General features: G+C 40.6%; 2 protein-coding genes across 2 annotated transcripts in view; one reads left to right on the top strand and one right to left on the bottom strand.

Moving 5' to 3' along the window:
* The window catches only part of LOC118781708 (transcription factor Maf-like), a 115,545-nt gene extending 96,823 nt beyond the window's left edge, over positions 1-18,722 (top strand). The window contains exon 3 of the mRNA XM_036534705.1: positions 18,659-18,722. The gene's annotated coding sequence lies outside the window, so the exon portion shown is untranslated. The remainder of the gene's footprint in view (positions 1-18,658) is intronic.
* A 1,237-nt stretch (positions 18,723-19,959) lies between these two features.
* Positions 19,960-22,947, bottom strand: part of wwox (WW domain containing oxidoreductase) — a 305,015-nt gene continuing 302,027 nt past the window's right edge. The window contains exon 9 of the mRNA XM_036534703.1: positions 19,960-20,169. Within this exon, the coding sequence (XP_036390596.1) occupies positions 19,981-20,169 (189 nt within the window). The 3' untranslated portion in view covers positions 19,960-19,980. The remainder of the gene's footprint in view (positions 20,170-22,947) is intronic.

The raw sequence follows: 22,947 nt of genomic DNA, 5'->3' as shown, positions 1-22,947 counted from the left end.
CACAAGATCTGCCTAGGCTCCTATACTGAGCAGCTACCCTGTTCATTTACTAAGATGATTTCCTGTGTCCTCATTATTAATCTCCCTCTATACACTGTGCCCCAATAAGAATACATGATTTCCATTTATTCGCCCAGGAGGGCACGCCACAGTGTTATCAAAAATATATCAATAATGGCTAATAATGACTGCTTTATTTTTCCAGGGCACAGATGCAATTGGCTGACAGGTTTACAAAAAAAAAGGAAGAGGGGGCGTCAGATGCTTAAACAATATGCAGACGAGTTTCCTAGAGTAGCCTTGGAGAGCACCGACGTTTCCCCCTGGAGCGGCAGGGACATAAGCCCCGCAAATGACACGCTTGTGCTGGAGAGAAAATAGAGGCATTTGGCTTCTGGGGATGAAAAAATTTGTGTTGAAGTGCATATGGAAAACACCATTAGGAGGAACTCCGGAGCATTTGAATAAATCGAGTCATTAGGCATCCGTTTGTTGGAGAGCAGCTCCCACCTGACAGTGCAGGATGGCAGCTTTCTGCGCCAGCTTCTGTTCCTGGTTCCAGTAAATAGACAAACAGATTGTCTCGTTTGCATTTCTCGTTTGGCAACAGCTTGTCTAGGGCGGGGTAATGCTTAGCTGCCGCTGTACTTTTTGTAGCCCTCCCGGAGTTTAACGGAGGTACATTTTTAATTTCAGAAACCTGTTTCCCAAAATAAATACCTTCTGGTTTGCCAGATTAATCACGCTGTGCGTGTTATACAATAAGTGCTTTTTTAAGCGTACTATTCCTCTGAAAACACCTGATAACTTCTTCATTATATAGAGGGAATTTTAGGTTGTCATAAAAACAACCCAGTTCACATGATATGTCTTTACGTCAGAGATCCTTTTTATAAATGTGAATATTTAAACCCTAATATATCATGTTTGCCTGAAGTGCTCTAGAGGATGCACAACCCCATGCTTTATCTAAATGAGTGCATCATCAAAAATAATATACATAAAAGCTCATGATATATGAATGTACTCATTACTATAATAGTATTTTTCAAATATGGTTTATGTTTGGGCAAAAAAAATTTATAAACATGATGTATTCTACTCTGACTCACTTGATTAACCATAAGTGCACCACATTCGAACCTCATTTTATTCATTCATTTATTTTCTAATAGGCCAAATATGAAGTGAATTTATGTGCAGTTAAGTAATAAGAAGTTTATAATTCATATGCTATGAGTTGAACAATGTTAACAGACATCTGACATAAAAGAGCATATTAAAGGTACTCCTTACTTTTTTATATATACAATCATGAATACAAAGTTTTAAATATGCCTTAATATAATTTCAGTACTCATCATTGACACAGCAAAATTGTATGTGCCACTCCTCCTGTAGCTGCTGTTAGCTTTCTTTTTGATATTCTGATTTTTATATGGATGAGTTTCTTTTCCAAAATCATCAAATGATGCTATGACCAGTTGAGCAAACAAAAACAAAAGACACACTTGGTTCTGAAATACTGGGCTCATAAGGATTAAAGATGCTCTCCTGTGCTTCATCCTGTATGCACTTGGCACTCAGACAAATAACATTGCCAAATTTCTCTCTCTCTTTCTCTCCCGCTCTTGCATATGCACGCCCATACTCACTCACTCTCTCTCTCTGTCTCTCTCTCTTTGTCACACACACACACACACACACACACACACACACACACACCACACACACACACACACACACACACACACACACACACACACACAAGATCTGGAGAGAACAGTCGGAGCTTCTCGGTGTGACTTCTTCCCCAGTGTAATCAACACAAGGGGGGATAGCTCCTGACCAGTTGCAATCAAACCGTTTAATAAAGTGTTGAGGGAATTGAAGTGAGGCAAACAGAACCTGCTCTGCTGGGCTCCCGCTGGCTTTACTCTCTGACAACAGAGGGGTAATCTTTATGGCAGTCAGCTGCTGGAATCGACAAGCCGCTAAATGGGGAAATGATAGTAATTATGAAACCAGCCAAACAGTGTGATAGTCAGGGTATCAGGCCGGTGTGTGAAGGCTCATGGTAAGTTGGCCTGCTTGGGTTTGGTGCCGTGTAATCTCCCACCACCCACGATGCCTACTCATTCCTGTATTGTGCTAGTGTGTCCCAGCAAGGCTGGAGCTGGCACGGTGTGACTTAGCACATCTGAACCTCATTCACCCCAAACGCTGCACAGCTTCCACCAACTGTTACTCACCGGTTACAGCTCCTCAAGGCTGCAGGAATATCGAAATGCTAATAATTACCTGCCAATCACTGTGACTGGACAGACTGATTGAATATAAAACACTTCTCCCTCTTGAGGAATACTGCCAAGCCTGATGTTGCAATAATGCTCGGCATAATTGAACCATTTCGCATGGCGGCCCATACACATGGAATGTCACTAGTGTCTCAGATGTCTCTCCTCTTCATCTACGTTTTTTTAAGTGCTTATTCCCAGACAGAATGAAAATGGGACTCTTCTGTTTATCCATTTATTGGGTGAAATGGGGCTCTTGGTATTTCAGCTCTCACCAGCAGTGCAATATTGATAGTGTAAAACAAATGGATAAAGCAGTGTTTTTGGCCCAGTATCAAAACTATCAGCTTTCACTTTAATCCTCCAAGGCAAGGCACTGAAGTCAAACACAAGTTTTTTTTTTTTTTTTTTAGATTTTTTTTTATTAGATTTTCATTTTTTATGTCAAAATACTGGGTCCTGGCCTGGTTAGTCTGTGCCAGTTTATTTTCATAGGTACGGTGAGGTAAATAGGCCAGTGCCTAAATGAGTTGTTGAAGTTAAATGTTTTATTTTATAAGGTGTAAGAACTGGAGAGGGAACAAAAAGGGTTTATCGTTTGTCTAGCAAGAAAAATAATTAAAATAAAGCTATAAAAAAGTGCCCTGCACAGAAATTGAGCTAATACTCAAAATTCTCAATACAAGAAATTCCTACCCTATTAAGAAGAGTGCCAATTTTGGTCAAATTCAAAACAGGACAAATAAGCAGCATACATGACAGCAATTACTGGTATGATTCCCAATATGGGCAATATATTCTGACATATTTAAAAATATGTTTCTCAAAAGTATGTATTTATACTTGTATTTATGCACCCCTTTTCCCTCTTTCTATGTGTGGGGGTGCTTTTTTTGATGCGCTAACAAGCATGTCTCTCAGTTGGGTGGAACTTAATTCTATCCTGTTCTTAGGGATAGAGAAAACCGGGGTCTTGTTTTGCTTGTTTTCAGAGAGGGATGCCCACTGAGGGGGTTTTATCACATATCAAAGGAGCAGTGTGTGTGCCTGGGAGATGTAGGAGCACAAATATGGGGCTGAGAGATACTCGGGGGTGTCATTAAATCACACAAAAAGAACAGGGAACTAAATAAGTAAAGAGAAGGAGGCATGCCTGCTTTTCCTCAGCACAGAGGAAAAGGATGGGTGGTTAGAGCATGAATAGATGGCTTCACATTACCACCGCATGCTTTTTCCTCTCTTTTTTTCTTCTCTCTCTCTCTCTCTCTCTCTCTTTTGTGGTTGGATGTGGAGCAGTTGAGTGATGTTACCCATCAGCGCGTTGTGTGCACTGTAAAACAGTCACGCGGTGACAGATAGACTAGAATGGCCAGCTCTTCAATCAGACAGAGACATGTCTCTCGTCCCAGTCAACGGGAGCGCAGGACAGATGATGCACAGCTGGTTTGTGTTCTGGCTCTGAAGTGGGCCAAAGAGGCTTGGCACCCCCTTTCCCACTTTCTGTCTCCCCCCTCGTATTTTTTCCTCTTTTTCTGCATCTCTTTCTGCATCTCTCTCCCTTCTTTCTTTGTCATGTTTTATCAGCCTGTGCAGATGTGTAGATGTCATTGAATGGCTGCAGAGCTCACTGGTGTGTTGGGCAACTTTCTCACTGCCATTAACTCCTTACTGACCAGCACAATCTGCGGCCCTGGTTCTCCCCCTTCTTGAGCTTCTCCTAATTGGATATTCATTGCATAGCATTGAGTAACATTGTGGAGATCACCTTTGTGTTACTATAGTATACTCTGATATTTATTTATGTGGTCATGAAATATATTCAATATATTTCAAAACTGTTGATACAAAGTGATACATATATGATATTGTCATTGTATCTGTCATTCATATCTATTCAATTTCCCTTGAACTATATCTAGATTATGAATTGATTTTTAACTCTGAACCATTGCAGAATACACATTATATTGATATATTTTAGCTGATCTGAATACCAATCAAAATATATATTCCTCAAGTACAATTTTCAGAAGAGACTGTGTGGATTTGAAGTTGTAAAGGCTATGATCTACTTTTCGACTGGGGTATGGCAATTCTCAACAGTTCCAGCAGAATCCAGAGTCAGAGTGGCAGCCCAGAAACAGATGGTGCGATAGAGGATATTTAGCTTTTTACAGTCTGTGACCTGAATATATTTAGTGATGACCTGACACTACAGACCACCAATGTTACTACAATAGACCACGAACTTCCATCTTACATCTCTGTAAACTTCTTAGGACAGGACTGTACTGACTATAGGTTTGAATTACAAATGACAAATCTACACTCACTGCAGCCCACTCACTGAACACATGTATGATGTGCATGTGTGATTGCAGTAAACCTACAGACGTTGAGCAACTGAACACATTTCAAGGAAATGAAAGTGAGATTACCATGCTGTTTAAAAAAAGTTGCAACAGCACAGAGGAAAATCAAGGACTGTCAGCCGTTATTGAAAAAAAAAATGTTTCAGTACAAGTGCATTTTGGTAAATTTCATGGAGAATTTCAATAAACGCATCACTGCACAATCAGTACAAATACTGGGAAGGTTTTTGTACCACACTAGGTGTCTGTATGGTGAGATGGTCAGAGATGAAAGACAGGCATCAGGGCACTACGTGTTATTTAAAACCCATCGCACTCTGTCAAACGACCACGCCATTCTCAGAGACCTGCTCAGAGCCCCCCGAGGCCCACGCTAATGCCAACAAAGCCATGCACAATGTTACGTGTCATTTAATGTGGCTCAATAACAAATCCCTCTTCTGCTGGACCCAGTCACACTGAATTATAGTTCTTGTCTTCACAAAGCAGGGAATATCTGTTTTCTCGGGCAGCTTTAACAAGGTGGATTAAATCGCCAGCCCTTTATCAGCCTATGACAAATATATTTATGTAACAGTTTTGATAGATATTGATTCATACAGCAGTTCCTCTTAAAAGCGAGGGGAAAGCGAGCTTTTAAACCAAGCAGAGCCCCCCTTGCACGCCTTTTAACAGTACTGCTAATGAGCTGACATGTGACGCCAAGACAGACCGTGGTGCAGTCGAGATTTAGAAAGGTTAAAACTGTCATTTCGACCCACGCCATTACAGTCTGTTTCATAAAGACAAATTCACAAGAAAAACAGCAGTTTATGGAAGGAAAAAGGTTACAACTGTTGTGTTTTCTTGAACAGTCATCATAAACACAACCCCCATGCTGAGGACTTAATTAGTACAGGAATATCTCACACTGTTCTACTTTCCTTTGTTTGTCTCAATTAAAATTAAACACCAGTATGGATATCATTTTTGAGCTGAAAATTAGTTTGGATTTCATTGTTCTATGATTAAACATAAAGCCATGCATAGGTTTGGCCCCTTAATAATTGTGTCTTTTCTTTTGTTTACTACATAGAAATGAGGCATTCTGGGTCATGCATTCATCACCCAAGCTTCTGATATTTTTGCCTTTCTCATCTTTTAATTTCTATCAGAGAGAAAGTTGTGCCTTGCCACAAATTTCCACCTTAGTCATACATGGTGGTGGTTGAAGTGTACATCTACCACTATTGTGTCTTGGAGTATAAATCCCTGCATAAGGCCTGCCCTGCAGAAAGCAAAATGAGAATATTTAATATTACACAATTGTTTATAAGAACAGATAGGATTCATTTTCTTGACTGTTTTTGTATTGTAAGAAATCATGGCTTATATGGCTCCAATTTTAGATGGATTGGATTTTGGATGGATGGGTTTTTCTCCCCTTGTTCCTTATGTAGGTTCTTTTCTGAAAAGGGAAAAAATGAACAGAATGTACACTAAGGAAATGAATATTGTGCCTTGTCCATCTAAAACAATCTTCAAATGTAAGAATGGAAAATGATGTCAGATGTTGCAGAGCGTATTCAACGCCTGAAAGTGCTTGTCTCTTCCTGGTCTCACCTGCAGACGAGGGACAGCCGTTGGGGAGCCAGGAGTGCTCCACACACTCGCGCACACATACACACACTAAAAAAGCGTGTTAGACAACATTTCCCTCTTGACCTGCACTTGTCTCACATGGCGGTACCTGGGAGCAGCTGTGTCATACATGGACACCTCAATTCCCACTAATACCAAGGTATCTTTGACCTTGGAGCCACCCCCGATGGTATAGCGGCCCGCCAGCGCTCAGCCAAGCGTGCTCAGACAGATTATGAATGTTTCATTACCGCCGCCCTGGCTCCGGCTCGCTAAGATTCTCACTGGCGGGTTACACAAATCCTCTTTTTTCTTCTTTTCTATCCTTCCCTCTCCCTCTCTGTCTCTCTCTCTCCATTCCTTTACCTCCCCTCTTATGCCATGTGATGAATCTCTCAGCTGAGGCAAATGATTGTACTTCAGCCCAAGTGCTCATTTTTCTTTGTGTTTGAAAGCTGTGACAGGTAAGAGCTCTCTCTCTCTCTCTCTCTCTCTCTCTCTCTCTCTCTCTCTCTCTCTCTCTCTCTCTCTCTCTGTCCCTCCCTTTCTCTCTCTCTTTCTCCTTTTCTTTCTCTCCATCATTCTCTTTCTTTGTGCTCTCTTCTGCTTTCTTCTGTTCTCACCAAGAAATGCAATGGCAAAGAATAGAATAACTTGAGGTTTACAAGGTCGTTTTGGCTACCAGCCATGAAAGATCAGAATTTTTTTGAAGACAGGACCATTGTTTGACCTCTAAAGTAGCATCTGATATTTTTAATGCTACATTTCTAAAAGTAAATACTTATACTGAATAAATAAGCAATGGCCAATACAAGCACAAGAGATGAATATTTGTATTATTATATCAGTATGTACACTTTATGTGTGTTTGTGTAAATACCTAAATACCTAAAGTTTGGAAGATTCAAAGTCAGGGTTCTGGAACATGGCATTCATCACTAAATACACATGATGAAATTCTAAATTTTATTATAGGGAACCTCTTTGAATACATGGCAGATAGTGAGACTCAAATTGGCATTCAGTCATCATTGTGGCCTGTTCTATAAATATTGGGCCTGATTGAGCAATCTGTCTCGACCCTGTGAAACAGGAAAAAAAGTTTGTAAAAACACTCTCAAAATATCCCAGAATTAGGGAAGGTAAAGACAGTTCAGTTTCTCTGTCTTGCCAATCACATATTTGTGGTCTGTGGAAATAAAACAGACATTTCCACACCAGCAAGATATGTGGAAATTGAGTCAGTTGCAAATTCCTGACTTCCCAATTGTCCACAGCACTGTTAAGTCATTACAAAGGGAGTGTCACCTATATTATAACTGATACATTTGAACAAGGGAATATGTGCATCCAGCTAACCCACATTGTCTCTGGAACATGTACTGCATTATTGCAGTATATAGAAATAATAGGGTATTATTACAATATTACTAAGCAGTATTACAGGGCAGCCATATAAATTGTGCATTATTTGTCTCACTACCAAATAAGCAGGTGTGAATGGTACAGGGAAGGAATTTTTCTGTTTGTTATCAGAGATACTGATAACATGCTGGAGTAGAGAGGAAAGCAGATGACCAAGCGCTGAGATGTGGCTCCTCAGAAGGCTCTGTCAAAACTGTGCACATATATAGTCCCAAAACAAATAATAACGAATACCCCATCCTAAAACGGTCAGAGTAAAGCTCACAGTAATGCTGCCTCTGTACCTAAGGCCACTTCCTGCATGTGCTGGCCAGCTCTGCTTCAGGTACTGTGCAGGGTAGAAATTGTACGTGCATATATGTGTGCATGTGAACTTTACAGCCTCAATATGTGATGCATGGCGAACTGCTCTTTGTCTGCCACACTGACACCCCATTAGTCAATGGCTGTTTTGCATATGAGGTTCATTAGTAAAAAAAAATACATAAATAAAATAAAGCTATACACCTAGTCATTATGTCACATAGTGCCCATGTTCTTTATAGCTTTTGCACAATGGACAGAAAGAGTGTTGACAGGGCAGGTTATTTACACAGATTCTCTGGATGATATGAGTTATATATATTAGCAGAAAGTCATTAGAGAGCTGGGAGATGCTGCTGATGATTAACCTCAGCCACTTAGATGGACATCTCTATATATTTATTAGGAAGATCTGTCAGAGGTGCCCTTTGGAAAGAATCATCCTCATTTTCATACCTTTCAAATGATACTGATAAAATATGTAGTTTTATAAGAGTGAACTACAGGTCTCAGGTCCCTTTTATGGTCCTTAGTCATACTGCACACACCTTTGGTGCATCATTATTATTTTTTTACATTTTCTCATAAAAATGCAAAGGTTTTCGATGATTTAAATAAAAAAAAAGTTATTTGAAAAGTATGGTGAATTGTGGTAGCTACATATTTTACACCACAACCCAGGTTATCAGAGGCTATATGTTTTTTTTTTTTCTGTAGCTACTTCATTGCGATAGGAGCCAACCAAATTTTCCAGGACATGTCGTTTTTGCCCCCTGCACGATGACTGCAAATGACTTTGTGGAGAGTCTGGCAAATGGCTTTATAGGGCTGCTTATCAGTTTGCTGTCATGTTGCGCTTATTTGAGTCTGTAAATATTACGCACAGCAACAAGACAGGCAGCGCATTGCAGGAGAGCACTCTACAGCACTCTTCCCTATTTCCTCCTACTCTCACCGCTCCCCCTTTCATAATGTTCCCCAACTTATATTTTCTGCTGCTGCAGCTGCCATTGCTAACATTACTATTACTGCTAATCGTAATAGTAATGATACTATGTTTATTTTTCCATTTTATTCAATTCAGAATTCATCATGTTATGGCTGTTTAGGACAATGATTTTACTTTTTTGTGTTTTTTTCAAGTTTAAATTGATTAAAACAACTAACTACAACTAACTTATATCCTTGCAATCAATGCCAACAACTCTGTTAATTATGTCAGTTATCTTGGAATTTATTCTGCTATGGCTACGTCTGTTAACCTGTGCATCTTTCAAAACATAATGGAGATTATTTCAGAGTTTGAAACTTGCAGCCGTGAAGCACAGCTGCACAAAATTGGCTCAGACAGCAGGTAAAATGACTACATGCAGTGAATAGTGCCTTGTAGAGTCTGCAATGATTCCACCGAAATTAAATAGAACAGCCGAAGATAAACAGGAAAGGTCATTTAGAATTTCCCTATTGACCTTATCATAGTACTCTGCTCCATTAAATATATATGTGGAAAATAATCAAAATCTTCTAGTAGCAAAAAGCCACATTTAATTCAAATATGTCCGCTTTTAAATGTTTCCTACTGTGGAAATTTATGAACAAAAAGTATTTTTTTTTTTTTTTTTTTCTGAGCGCCTGCGATAGTGACACCATTATCAACAGCAGAGCATGACACTACCGCTCTGGTGTTGAACCACAAGCATTTGCTAAGCAGGAAACGGCACATCCACGCCTATAAAAGGGACTGCCCCGGCACAATGACCGTCAACACCCCCTGAAACACAGACACCCATGGTACAGATCTCCATCTCCCACCTCACCCACACAGAGCGAGAACCCCAGTGCATTACTCTTCACACCTGCACATTTAAGTGGATCCAGAAAGTGCCTGACAGTACATTATAGCGATGAGGCTGATGTGACATATATTCCATGTGAATTATCAGGTCAAGCTTGGGTTGGACAAGGAAGGTTTATACATCAAGATGTTGGTACAGAACTTCTGAAAGTAATATTTGAAAGGAAAAAGGAAACCTATGAGAGATTAAACAAAAAAGAGGGGTTCATTCTCCACTTGCATAAATGATTCCAGGTTCTCAAGTATTGCTGAATGAAATCAACATAGTTTTTGATTATTTTACATAATAAACAGTCATTTAATAGAGTAGTGCTGTATGGGAAACATTCACCAAGTGGGTCAGCTTCATGTCTGTACAGTTGTTGCAGTGCTTTACTGCTGTAGACTTATATCTCACATTTAATCCCTCAAACCCCCGATTTACTCTCAGCTCTCTTTTCAAAATCAAGACTATAACAATTAGGTGTGAAGAATAATAGATGTATGTGGAACCATCAGCAAGAAAAAAAAATTCATATGGAATAGTTATGTTCCTTGCCAGTATGAATTTTCAGGTTGTAGGGACTACTATATATTTATATTGTCTAATCAAGTTTAAACAATAGAACAATACATTTTTAAAAATTCTTTCCTGGTAACAACTGGCCAGAACAGAAGAACAGAACAAAAGCATTTGTTCTGCATAGACTGGATTGAAGTCAAACTCTCCATCACAATAAATTTGCGTACAATGGGGGGGGGGGGGGGTGGACTGTGGTGCTGGTGTGTGTGTATGGTGGTGGTGGTGGTGGTGGTGGTGGTTGGAGGGGGGGTGTTAAAAGTGTGGATGGGGTGACCACTCTACAAATATAAGTTGTCCAGTACGTTAGACTAGCTGAGGTTTGAGACATGCTGAACTGGTGATTTAAAGGATTTCTCTGATTTGCTTTGAAAGAAAGAAAGAAGGGCAAGTAGCCACTGACATTAAGAACATAATTGTTCCAAATGTTATCTGAAGAGCTCTCAAAGCATTTTTTGCATCATGAACTGTAATGTGATCAGAGTTATTCTCAACTCTCCGTTTCCATCGTGGCCCAAGGACGGCAGCTTTCACCTTCAGGTGTGTCCCGCTGCCTAGGGTGGGGTGTTCAAGGCTGGGGCAGGGATGCAGCTGATGCCATATCCAATAAATACTGAGCAGCAATATTTCTATATTACTTCCCCAAGCTTTAATTTAAAAAATAAAGCATAGCAGGGTATCATCCTTTTTATAATACGGATTACTTTTTATTGTACTGTACTGTTATCTCTAACTAAATTTGGGTTTCCTTTAATCAACATTTTGAAACGGAATGTTGGAAACTATTCACAATTCTACTGAAAATACTTCAGAACATTCCATTTCAAAATGCAGTATATTAATTGAAGCCTCTTCTCAGAGGAGAGGTGACACGTCTCTCTTTTTTAATGCAGTTTTTTATATGAAAATTAAATGAGTATTATTAAAAATGTGATACTGTGCCTTAAATACAATCGTAATGCAAAGTTAATTTGAAAATCTCCACGGGAAGCTGGGAGATGTAAAAAGAACATTTATGCTTCCTCGCCAACGCAAGCTGTGGGATTTCATAAAACTTTGTTACATTTTCCATTGATTTTACAATAGCACTTAATAAATATTGATTTACAATTTTAATTACATGCTAATCTCAAAACACATAGATGGCGGCTTTATGGCTTACTGAATTCAGATGGTAAATTTTCTAATAGCAAATATTTATTGAATTTATTCAGTCCAGTGAGAGCTATAAAATAGATTGTGATCATTATGTATGTCTCCACAAAATGGCACTACACCAGTAAACATAACCAGTGAAAGCGGCTGAAAAGTAGCTCAGATCAATTGTGTTATAATTATAATATTCCCTTTCAGGGACAATATCAATCATAATAAAGATAAAAAAGACAGAAAATGCAAAGACATATAGACAGACATTATAAATGATCTGCAGGACTTCCAGTACTAGAGATAAATTGTGAGTATATTTTCAAATGACAATGAAACAATTAAACCAAATTGGCTAGGTTTAAACAATATTGTTGGATAATTGATAATTTGTCAGCTTGTAGCTGATATTGTGCTGTGCATCCCCATTGTCCCTATATTTTTTCTATACCCACATTTATTTTAAAATAATAGTCAGGAATTTAAAATGGGGCCTCAAAAAAGTACTTCTGTTAATGTGCTCAAAGAAACTTTTGATGAATCTAGAGTAAACGTGAAATAAATCATTTTGTAGCCTTGCATTTGTGAGTCCATGAGTATATCAGAATCCATTCCAACATTTAGGATTGTGTGTAGTACATTACAGCCTTTAGAAATATGCTGATAGACACACTGGCTGCAGTCACTGAGCAGAAGTCCCATGGAATCATTGTTCAGCTTGTGCTAATGTTCTCTATAATTGCACTGCTGTACGACTGGGGCCGTTGCACAGTGTAGTATCGCATTCAGGAACCACATGCTGTTCCAAATTGTTTAAAACCATAGGGTATTGCAATAATCAAATTGAGGTCAACCAATCTATTAAAAACCAATAAAGCCGCGTTAAAATCCAAACACCAGAAGCAATGTAGGACCTATAAAATAAGATTAAAAACTCATTCCTTTGTCGTAACTGTTATACATAGAGTTCAGAAATAATAAGATACCAGGCTGCTGCATCGCGGGTTGTCAAGTACTCAGCAGATGCATTTGAAGACGACCAGAATGATCATCTATTAACTTTGAGGATGAGCATAGATAATTTAGAAGTACAGGAGGCACAGTGGACTCAGGTGTTCAATGCACGCTGATGCACATTGTTTGTGTATTATCCTAAGACTTCAAAGATTTCCCTGGCTCTCCCTCTTTCTGCATTATTTATTTTAATCCCGCCATCAGTAAAATTAATTGAAACTGAAACTGCATTAAGGTGATTAGTACGCTCAGAAATGTTCAGGGGAAAGTGAGTCTTTTTCAAAGGGAGAGGCAGAAAGAAAAATACAAGTAAACAAATTATTATTCATAACAGCCCTTTCCTGCTTGAACTTTACCTGCCACAAATTAGAATTTAGAAATGTACATTGGATGTAGATTGGGAATATGGTGTTTGATGAAAGCCTGAACCAACACAAATAAACCTTGAAATAAAAAGACTCTGAGAAGTAGAAATATATGCGTAAGTACATGTGTGAAGGTGTCAGTGCCAGCGCCTGGCTCATGTGATCCTAACAAGGGCCCTGGATCTGTGTAAAGTGCCCCATTAGCACACACAAAGGGTATAGTGGCTGAGCCCAAAACTGGAACAGCAAGTAATATCAGTGTGGAAAGTCTAGGACAGGTCTTTGTACTGTCCAGAGAATACGAATTCATTTCAGGGCAGTCTATGTGCAGGAGATTGTAAAGCTATACATGGAGTAGTCTGTACACAGGATATAATGTATACATGAGACGGCCCTCATGGAGGGCCTGATTTACACAAAGAACAGTCTCTGTATAAGACATAATGTAGACGTAGGACCATCTTCACAGATCAATACGCAGAGCAGTCTCTTTACAGGATTTTTCAGGCTCCTTTGCTGAAGCCACCTGTCCCCAGATTGACCCCTTTGTCATTCTTTGTCTCATGTGTTCAGATGGAAAGTGTCTCACCAGCAGCAGAGATCTGGAGGCAGGGCCTTGTGGCATAGCTGCAGATACTGTGAGAAAGGGTGTTTCATTATTCAACACTCTTCCACTAACAAGGTTTAATCTTTTCTCACTAAGGGGACATGCTTTACATGGTAAGCATAAACACTTCCTCATATGAAATTATAAACTACATTTCCCATTTTTGTTTTAATGAGGAAATCAGACAAACAAAAGGATATTTAAACTGATAATTGTAGAATATTGCAGTATAATTCAAAACATCAACAGTTTCCTGCGCTAAGCCAGAGTGGAGTTAGCTGCATGTCATTCGCTTTGAGGCTGGAGTGCTTGTCCATACTGAAGCATAGTTTTCCTTAACAGAAAAGAGCCAAAGAGAGCATGTGAAGGACTACTCAGCCTGGTCAAAAGATCAAGGTTGCTTTTTGAGAAATGGTCTCTGCACCTTGAACTGAGTGAGCTGAAAGAAAATGTATTGATTAACTATCAAATGATTTCGATACAGCAATCAATGTGGCTTTGTATGGGAGCCTCCCAGGGCCATGAGCTCCCCCTCAAATAACATTCATGGATCTCCAAGCTTCAAAAACAAAAGCCATCTTTGTTGTTGTTTGCTGCTTTTTGCCCATGTCTGAGTGATGTCGCTTGGGTCGATGGGATCTGTGTCTGCTGAGATACTCCAACAGAGGGATTAACCAGGCAACGACTTGAGTGGGGCTGCTTATCAGCACCTGTCTCCAATAGTGCAATTGACCACCTCCGTGGCCAAACATGTTTGCTCACATCCCATTCCCCTTGACTATCTGAGGCTTGAGAGATGAGGAAAAATTGTTATAAACCACAACTGCTGTGTTTGGTAAATGTCAATTCATCTTAGAATTTGTGAATTGACACCATTGCACACAAGGTAATTTGCTAGTGATTAGCAAGCGGGGCTTCACAAAGTACCAAACCCAGGTGTAACCATTTAAGCTGACTGCTCCATTAATGATTAACTGATTTGAACCAATCCAGGCTATTCGTTGCAGGGAGCAAATTGCTTTGATTGGTTTGACTCCTTCAGTCATTAGAAAAGCGATGAGCTCCAGTGATGATAACTAGATTCAGAGCTTCTTGAGGGCCTGCTACTCTAGCAGCAGGGTCACTGCTATTTACTGATTTCCACGATGGGGGCTCATACCAGGAGCCCAAAGTGAGCCCTACTTTGTTGACAATGCTGAGACAGGGTCACGCTGCGTTCCAGAGCGGAGACAATGACCTTTAGAGGGAGCGTGCGGCACACTGTCCCACTGAAGGCGAGGCAGGGACACAGCTGGAGGAGCGCTGCCCCGGGGGGAGCACGGGCACCGCATCTCCCCCAGACTGCCTGCGGGTAGAGGCACAGCCGACATGCAGGGGCTGCAGCCTGTAAACAAAGCGCCTGCTTAGTGCCAGGGGGACACACAACACAAATCACTGCCGCTGTCCTCCGCGGCCGCTGTCTCTGTGTCAACATGTTTTTTTCCCTAATTGTTGTTGTCACTGTTTGTGTTTCATTTTGATGACCTATACTCTTTCGGAGGGCCAAGCATCCTACCGTATATAGATAGGCATGCACTAGTTAGGTTGTTGCACTTTTTAAATTTACACTTTAGTGCTTCCAAAGTATATGCCAGATAATTAGTCAGTTGTTTCAGTTGTAGGAACACTCACTGCCACAGCAACCTCATTGTGTGTGTGCGCATACACACATGCATGCCCGTGTCCATATTCACACTGAGGCAGAAGCAGAGGCAGATACAGATAGGGCAGCCCAGCACTGTTAGCAGACCTACAGCCCACTGGAATCCGGCCTCCTCTGCTCATGGGACCGCGAGAGTTTATGTTGCCAGTCATGCCATTTGCAAACAATGCTGCGGCTGACATCTCCCCCTGAATGACTCCATCAGTGCGCTCGCTTTATCTCCACTTGTCCAAATCATTTCTCGGCGGCTGCCCCCCCCCTCCCCCAGTCCATCCACACAGATGGATTAGAGCCACAACAGGTTTACACGCTGCACATCATTAGCTATCCTCCCTCAATATCCAGCAAATAACAAGCAGAGCTCTCTATCACCAGGACATCCATTACGGGCTGACACTTTTACTGCCACGCCACACTCTCCCACCCTGCTCCCATGCTGAGGAATATAGCTAATTTGGGGGGGATGCCGAGGGGATTCGGACCAGATCCATGGGAAAAGAAACTGACCAAAAGCAGGCTGGCTGCAAATATTTTTATTTTAACTGAACATATTGTCTGTAAAAGACAGACTAATAACAACATACAGACTACACAAGATTCATTATGAATCTGCATTTCCTCCAAAAGTGTAAAAATTAAATATATATTTTCTCAGTTTAAAATAAAATTTATTAAAGAACACTTACTGAAATTGATACATTTGTTTTTGAGCATGTAATTTATCTGAAAATAATCGTTAGCTTCATATTTTAATTTATGTAGACATGTAGCTGCTGATTCATGTTTTTATTGTTTTTGAAATGTATTTGTGCTGTGAATATATTTGTATATCCAGATCAAACAATGTGTGAATGAACAAGAAACTCAGGACAGTCTTTACCATGGAATGGTCTGCTGTAGTGCTGCACTGCTATAAGGCCAGTCACCTCGGCACATAACTGTCTTCAACAGATAGCATCTATGGGACAGTTTGCAGAGCTGGGCTCTGAATCATCACAATCTCCTGCCTGTGCTCAGTGTAATCTCGATGTTAGGTCATGGTTCCAGGCTGTGCACACAGTGTGAAAGCACTCAGCACACAGAGCTCTGTGTGCATTACACACTCGTATAAGGGGAGAGACTGTCAATCACTCTGCACTGGGCACATATGTGAACCTGTCGGGGCGAGAAACGACTGAAAGCAACATTACTGCATGCCTGTCGTATGTGATTTTATAACAGGACTACTCTGCCCTGGTTCTGAAGGGTCTCAGTGTCTACGGGCGTTTGTACCAACTGGGCACATTGTCCTGATTAATGTAGCTTCCCTCCCCAGTTTACTCTTTAAAGAAGAGAAAGGGGACCCTGGCCAAGGAGTGCTGGGGATGCATCTGGTTTTTGTTCCAAAACATAATTGGCTGAATTATTTGGCACAATTATTACAGGTGACCATATGACCGTGGCACTTTGTATTTCATTCTGTTGGGAGGAACAAGTTTGCAGCCCTCCCTGCGGACAGTGCTGAGAGTCTCTGCTCTAAAAGCCCACAGGTGAAGGAGCAGTGAGGTCAGATCACAGACGGAGGCCTTTGGCTTCCAGCTGTGGCCCCTCTCCAAACAGCGCACTTTCACGGATGAGATTAGATTGGAAGCCAAGCCGTGGGAGGGATCCCAGGAAAAATGATCACCTGAGAGCAAGCTCAATATATCAGAGGAGAAGGGGAAGCCTCGCCCACACCATTACAGCAGCCAGCTTTATTTTAATGAGTCAGAGATTTTCAGGGAAATTATGTTATATATTATGCCATAAGGTGCATGTCTGTGCTGTGAGTGTGTATGTGTGTGTGTGTGTGTGTGTGTGCATGCCTGTACACTGTGATTGATTTATCAGGTTCTTGCTACCAACTTATAATTCACTCTTAATGAAAGGCCTGTTATTGGATATACCTAGCAGAAATTAGACCACACAACTAAAGGCCCACCCACATGCAGCTCACTAAGTCTGATTTATCCAGTTCCAAAGTCAAACACTTCTGTAAAGACAGGAGGCCAGCCACATTGTTACGTGTTGTGGTCCACTTTAGAACATGCTTTTTGAAAACCTACCTATATGTATAAAAACAGGAACTCCTCCAGACTAGATTGCTTTAGATGATTCTCTAGGGTGTGTTTAAACACACCACAGACACAGACACCTCTGTGCTGGCCAAGCATAAGAATGCAGGTCAGTTCTATTACATGACTGGTTGGCCAACCAGGCATTTACTCTCCTGGTGTTTAAAGCTGGTTGGACAAAAGGTTTGTTTATAGAAGAGTTGCAGCCAGACAATTCTCAAAACAGAAAAACTTGGCCCTGTCTTCGGTTTCCCTTATCTATCCTTGAGAGAGAAGCTAACATGTCATAGTGGACCCTTTATTCCTTTGAGACAAACTCTATATGCCAATTTTATGCTTGCTTAAATACATAATACTGAAGGATAACATGATTTGCTTGAGTTAACATTGCCATGAGATAATCCTCAGTGCAGTGTTTCTTTAAAATTTTTGACCACAGGATGACCATTCATAATTACTGATGAACTAAGCATACTATATTGGTAGTTCTTCAATTTACTGTAAACATACAAGCAACATTTTGTAGTTTTGGAGAGGAAACCATTTTGTCAATATAGTTTTCTAGTGTAAAGTGGCAATACTGGCATTCTGTGTATTGAGAAATGCATTGTTACACTACCTTATCACCCAGTCCAAACTGTATTAGGAATTCATTGTTTAAATGCCATTTACAAAGCTGTAATAATAATTGTGACTCACAACTTTGCTGTAGTGTCTTAACACTTCCTTTTTCCCACTTCCTTTATTCACCTACTGTGCTTTGATGAACTCCATGTTTTGCATTTCAGCTTCACTTCGCTCATCATTTTGTAATTGCTATTTTATATGCATAATGTTCATTTCAGTGCTGACTAGTTTTCTCTCTCATGCAGTAGAGTCCTATCTTAGAACTTTGAGACTGAAAACTACTCAACAGGACAGGAGTGAATATCACAGTCACAAAATAGGCATGTAAAGGCAGGAAGATGAGTGCATGATGAGCAGAAACACTGGTCAATGATCATTTATTTGGAATGGGACTCCTGATTTAATCAAAATAAGGCATCATCCCCATTACATGAGAGCTGTCAGCTCTGATGTGGTTATGCCCACAGGGGTTCAAGAACAACTCACTCCTACCCACTCACAGTAAGAATGAGCTGCTATTGAACCGTTGTGGACAAAACTACTGTTTCATGCAGGAGAAATTAGGACTTTGAACAGTGTGTGCTGAGTGCAAACCCACCTCAAAAAAAAATAAATAACACAACAACTGGTTTTGTGAGTAATCATTTTTAATTCTTTCTTTTTGTCTTTCCAGAAACCATGACAACAGAATGCTGATGGCTTAGAGCGACCTATGGCACCAAGACTGCCACAAAGCACAACATTTGAGAATGATCCCACCACCCCAGTGACATTCTTCAAAGCCTCTTCCTACTCAGCCTCTCTCCCTTTCATTTCTCCTTCAGCTGTTTTTTTCCTAAAAAGACTAACTCTATCAACATTGATGATGACAAAATCACAAAGGACTTCTCTTCGGATGAAAAAAATATCTACGCATGTTTGATTAACTACAATAATTCAAGAAAAAAAAGACTTCTCTGTGCCTCAGTGAGTGGAAAAATCTCATAAGAAGACGGACTTGACTCTCTCTGGCACCATCTATTGCTGCGGATACAGTTTTGACCCAATACTATCCTTCTAAAGCATTGCTTCTTGTTCTCCTTGTAATTACCATTATTTTTCAAGTTTTTGACTTTTTTAATTGAGAAAATGTAGGTTGGAAGTCCTTAGTCTTTATGGTTTGCATAATGAAATACAACAACATAAAGCAGTCTTCCTTTCTAATGTCCAGATACATTAGCACATTAACTCAGCGCTCAATATAAATTATGTATAGTAGAATGAAACAAGCCCATGTACAGGATTGTTTTAATTCATAGTCGATTCTTCAGGTGGATCAAAGCACTCATATCTGTAAATAGTACATACACGCAAACCTGTTTGCATCATCCTTTTCTGTTCTCCCTCTGATATTCCAGAGTAATATGAAATTCCAATGTTTGCTATATTGGTATAGCTATACAACTATATAGATATAGACAACTAAAACCAATTTGTGCTTGTAAATTAATTCTCTCCTCAAAAGATTTTATCTGAGTGTAAGATATGGAGATTTGGCCTGTATGGGTGGAATCCATTAATATGAATAGTTGCAAATCAAAGCAAACAGGGCCCCTTCTGGGGAATCTGTGGGTGTTAACAACTTTATAAGGACAGTTTACTAAAAAATTCCCAATATGCTGGATCACCAGTTGGCAGAGGCACCTTCCCAAAGCTAGACATGTAGCCAGTACAAGCTCTAGAGACACTGAGGGAGAAAGGAGAGAGACAGTGTCCCGTCCACACCTGCTGTATTCCCATTTCCCTGCAGTACTTAACACTTCTACTGTCTTGTGACTGCAATGATTTCACTTGACTCTATTTAATCTGTATCCAAGGGGTACGGAAACCTCTACATGATATGCCTGGAAGATATCCAGGGTTGGCAGCTTTCTTGTATAGTACAGTCTACGTCTCTCTTTTTTCTCCCCTCTTTTGTCTTCCCTCTTGGTTTTGTGTCGAAATGGGCCCCTGGCATTAGAGGGCCCGCGTGCCAGCCCTCTCCCGGATCAGCCTCTCGCTCAGCTCCCACAGGCTGATGGCTGTGGCCTCGTCCTGGGCCTCCTGGGATGGCAGACAGCGGAAGCAGTTGTTGAAGTACATCCCTCCCAGGCCGTCCAGCTCCGGGGCCACTGCACAGTACACGGTGGTGGCTGCCCCTTGTTGCTGGAACAACAAGAGAAAACCCACAGTCAACACCCTTTGGAACAACTGAGAAGACCTTTCAAATATCCAAAATTTGCAGCTGTAACTGAAATTGAAGAGCTTCTGCGTGCATGAAAAAAATCCACCCAAATTTCTCCATCCCTTGTGTGATATCCACCTCTTTCTGAGCTTCCTATGAACACAGACCCTGACAGACAGCCCTTCCTGCATGACCCAAGAGCTATGTGATGGGGACGAGTCCCTGCAAATAAAGATTCAGCCTACCCCCTGGTAATGGGAGGAAAAACACACGAAAGGAACTACCATGGGAAATGGCTTTGTATATATATATATATATATATTCCTTATGTACAGGAGATATGGCTATCAGCAATCTGCACGCCGATATGTAGATGAGCAGAGTATTATTATAAAACTGCAGAGGTTTGTAATGGTGTGGACAGAAGAAGAGTCCCTGTCTCATTCTGAATGAGCACACAATGGGCTCTATTAAAGCTTTTTTCAATGTTGAGATTCCAGCATCATATGCGCCCTACATTCTCTGAGGCTCTTTGACTAAATTAGGCTTCAGGGGGAAAAACAACAGAACAAAAAAGCAAACACAAAGACAGAAACACTGGTGCATTTCCTTATTTCCCTAAAAGATTCAGCTACAATCTCTTAGGCAAAACGCAGGGTAGAATGCCCCATAAGTAATTTGATGAGAAGTGTAATCTGGCATCTTTGATGTTTTACAAAACCCTGCCAAAAAATGAAGCGGGGTGCTCCAATTAAGTGCTGCCATATAAAGTGCAGCAGGGCGCGTTGCCAAAACTGTCTATTCATCTTGTGTCAAAGGGATTTACACATCTCACTGAGTCAATGGCGGCTGCCAATGTTGAAAAGGACTGCTCAGCTGAGGAGGAGAGCAGACATCGTGACAAGGTTGAATTGACAAGAAATAAAGTTGAGTTTACACCAGTGTAGGCAAACATTGCTGTGAGTTTCCTTCAGAAGAGAGTGAAACAGAGCGGAGGAGGAGGGCTGGCTGCTGACAATGCTTTTACGGCCTGCCTCTCACTCTTGTTCTAGTCACCCTCGAAACTCCTCGAACCCCAGCGAGGGAAGTAACTGCTCCCAAGCTCTTTGAACTGAGACTCGTGTGCTGTTCCAGGATCAGCCGTGCTGTAAATCATATCTTAATGATGTTGCATGGAAATGTTTAACTTTTTCCCCGAGTAGTAACCTCTGTAGTAATCTGACTGTAATGTAAGTTGAACCAGGTGTTGTAACTAGAGGTCAAATATCTGTGTCCTTACACCTTCCCTGTCAGTGACTATTTTAGTCTTAATATTGCAGAACGGGTCAAGTCTTGTGCATACAGGCCCCCTCTGCCCTCTCTGATATAGGTGGCACGTGTTAACTGGTTGCATTTAGAAGTACTTTTCCATAGAGGAGACATTAGAAATGGGGTAACTACATGATCACAGCCTTTTTGCACATTGAAACAATCACAGCATTCTATTGGCCACTTGATGCATCCCCACTCATCAGTGTAGCAGATGCAGAATTTGCATTGGATATCCAAGCACATTTAAAACATTTTAGGGGGGAAAAACATCAGAGAGAATTAAGCTGAGAGCTCAAATACGAGACGCATCTTTCATGTTCTTATGCTTTCAAAAAAAACTGCTAAGACAGCTTCACAAGAATTTCAGGATAAAGTTGACTTCTATAGGATGCACATGAAATAAGCTTGTTCTTTATCTTCAAATAACATGGGCCGAGCACTGATCTAAAAACTGCAGGCCAATATTTATAGTAATCGTCTGGCAGTCATTGAGAGAGCCCTACTGATGGAAGCCTTTTAACAACCCAGTACAAAGCTCCAGCCTCATTTGAGCACTGAAAACCAGCTGCAGTCCAAGCTGGCTGTCCCTGTGACAGAGAGAGAGAAAGAAAGAGAGAGAGAGAGAGAGAGAGAGAGAGAAGCATAGAGAGAGAGAGGGAGAGAGAGAGAGAGGGGGAAAGAGAAAGAGAGAAGTGCAGTCTTCGACACACTGCTGAAGGAAGAAAGAGAATACGGCAGCCACGGTTTGGTGAACAGACTTCTCTCTTTACGCAGTTTGTGTGCCAGATTAAAAAAAAAGAGCCTTTTGAAGTGTGCAGTCGCCTTCTTTCCTTTGGTCAATGTGTCAATAAACATGACATCAAAAGGATGCCTCTTTCTACAGTCCCTTACCTGTTTTTGCTGTGATAAGTTAATAGACATTTAGAAGGCAGAAATATTAATGGATAAAAATGTCACTCATTTGCTGTATAGTCAAACTATGCACAGTTGCTCTGTATCTCTCCATCACTCCTAGTTCAAAGAATTTCATTTCTAGGAAATAATGCAACACTGTTCTCTTAAGCAGTGGCTGTGTGTAATTGGGCAAAGACTATTGTTGTTTTTGTTTTGTTTTGTTTCTCCCTTCCTATGGACATTAGCAACTAGTAACATGACAAGAAAAGCTATATAGTGCACAGTGTGATCAATTCCTGAGTAAACCTTCTCCTGACATCAAAGTGCTGTCCTAGGCTGTTGGTCAAGGTGCAGATGAATAGTAGGTGGGCTTAATAATAACAGCAAAAGGAATCTAACAACTAAAATAAAAGGGATACGCAATGCAATAGAATTGTTCTGTAGGCAAAGAACAATTGAAAATGTAATCATGGGTCAGAAAGCTATACTCCATTGCAGGAAAGAGCTAAATTAAAATGATAGACACACTGTGGGGGGACACTTTCCTGATACAG

Source organism: Megalops cyprinoides, chromosome 8, assembly GCF_013368585.1.
Source record: "Megalops cyprinoides isolate fMegCyp1 chromosome 8, fMegCyp1.pri, whole genome shotgun sequence".
Classification (NCBI taxonomy): Eukaryota; Metazoa; Chordata; class Actinopteri; order Elopiformes; family Megalopidae; genus Megalops; species Megalops cyprinoides.
Note: the sequence above shows the minus strand (reverse complement) of the source record. Positions and strands in the feature narration are given on the sequence as shown.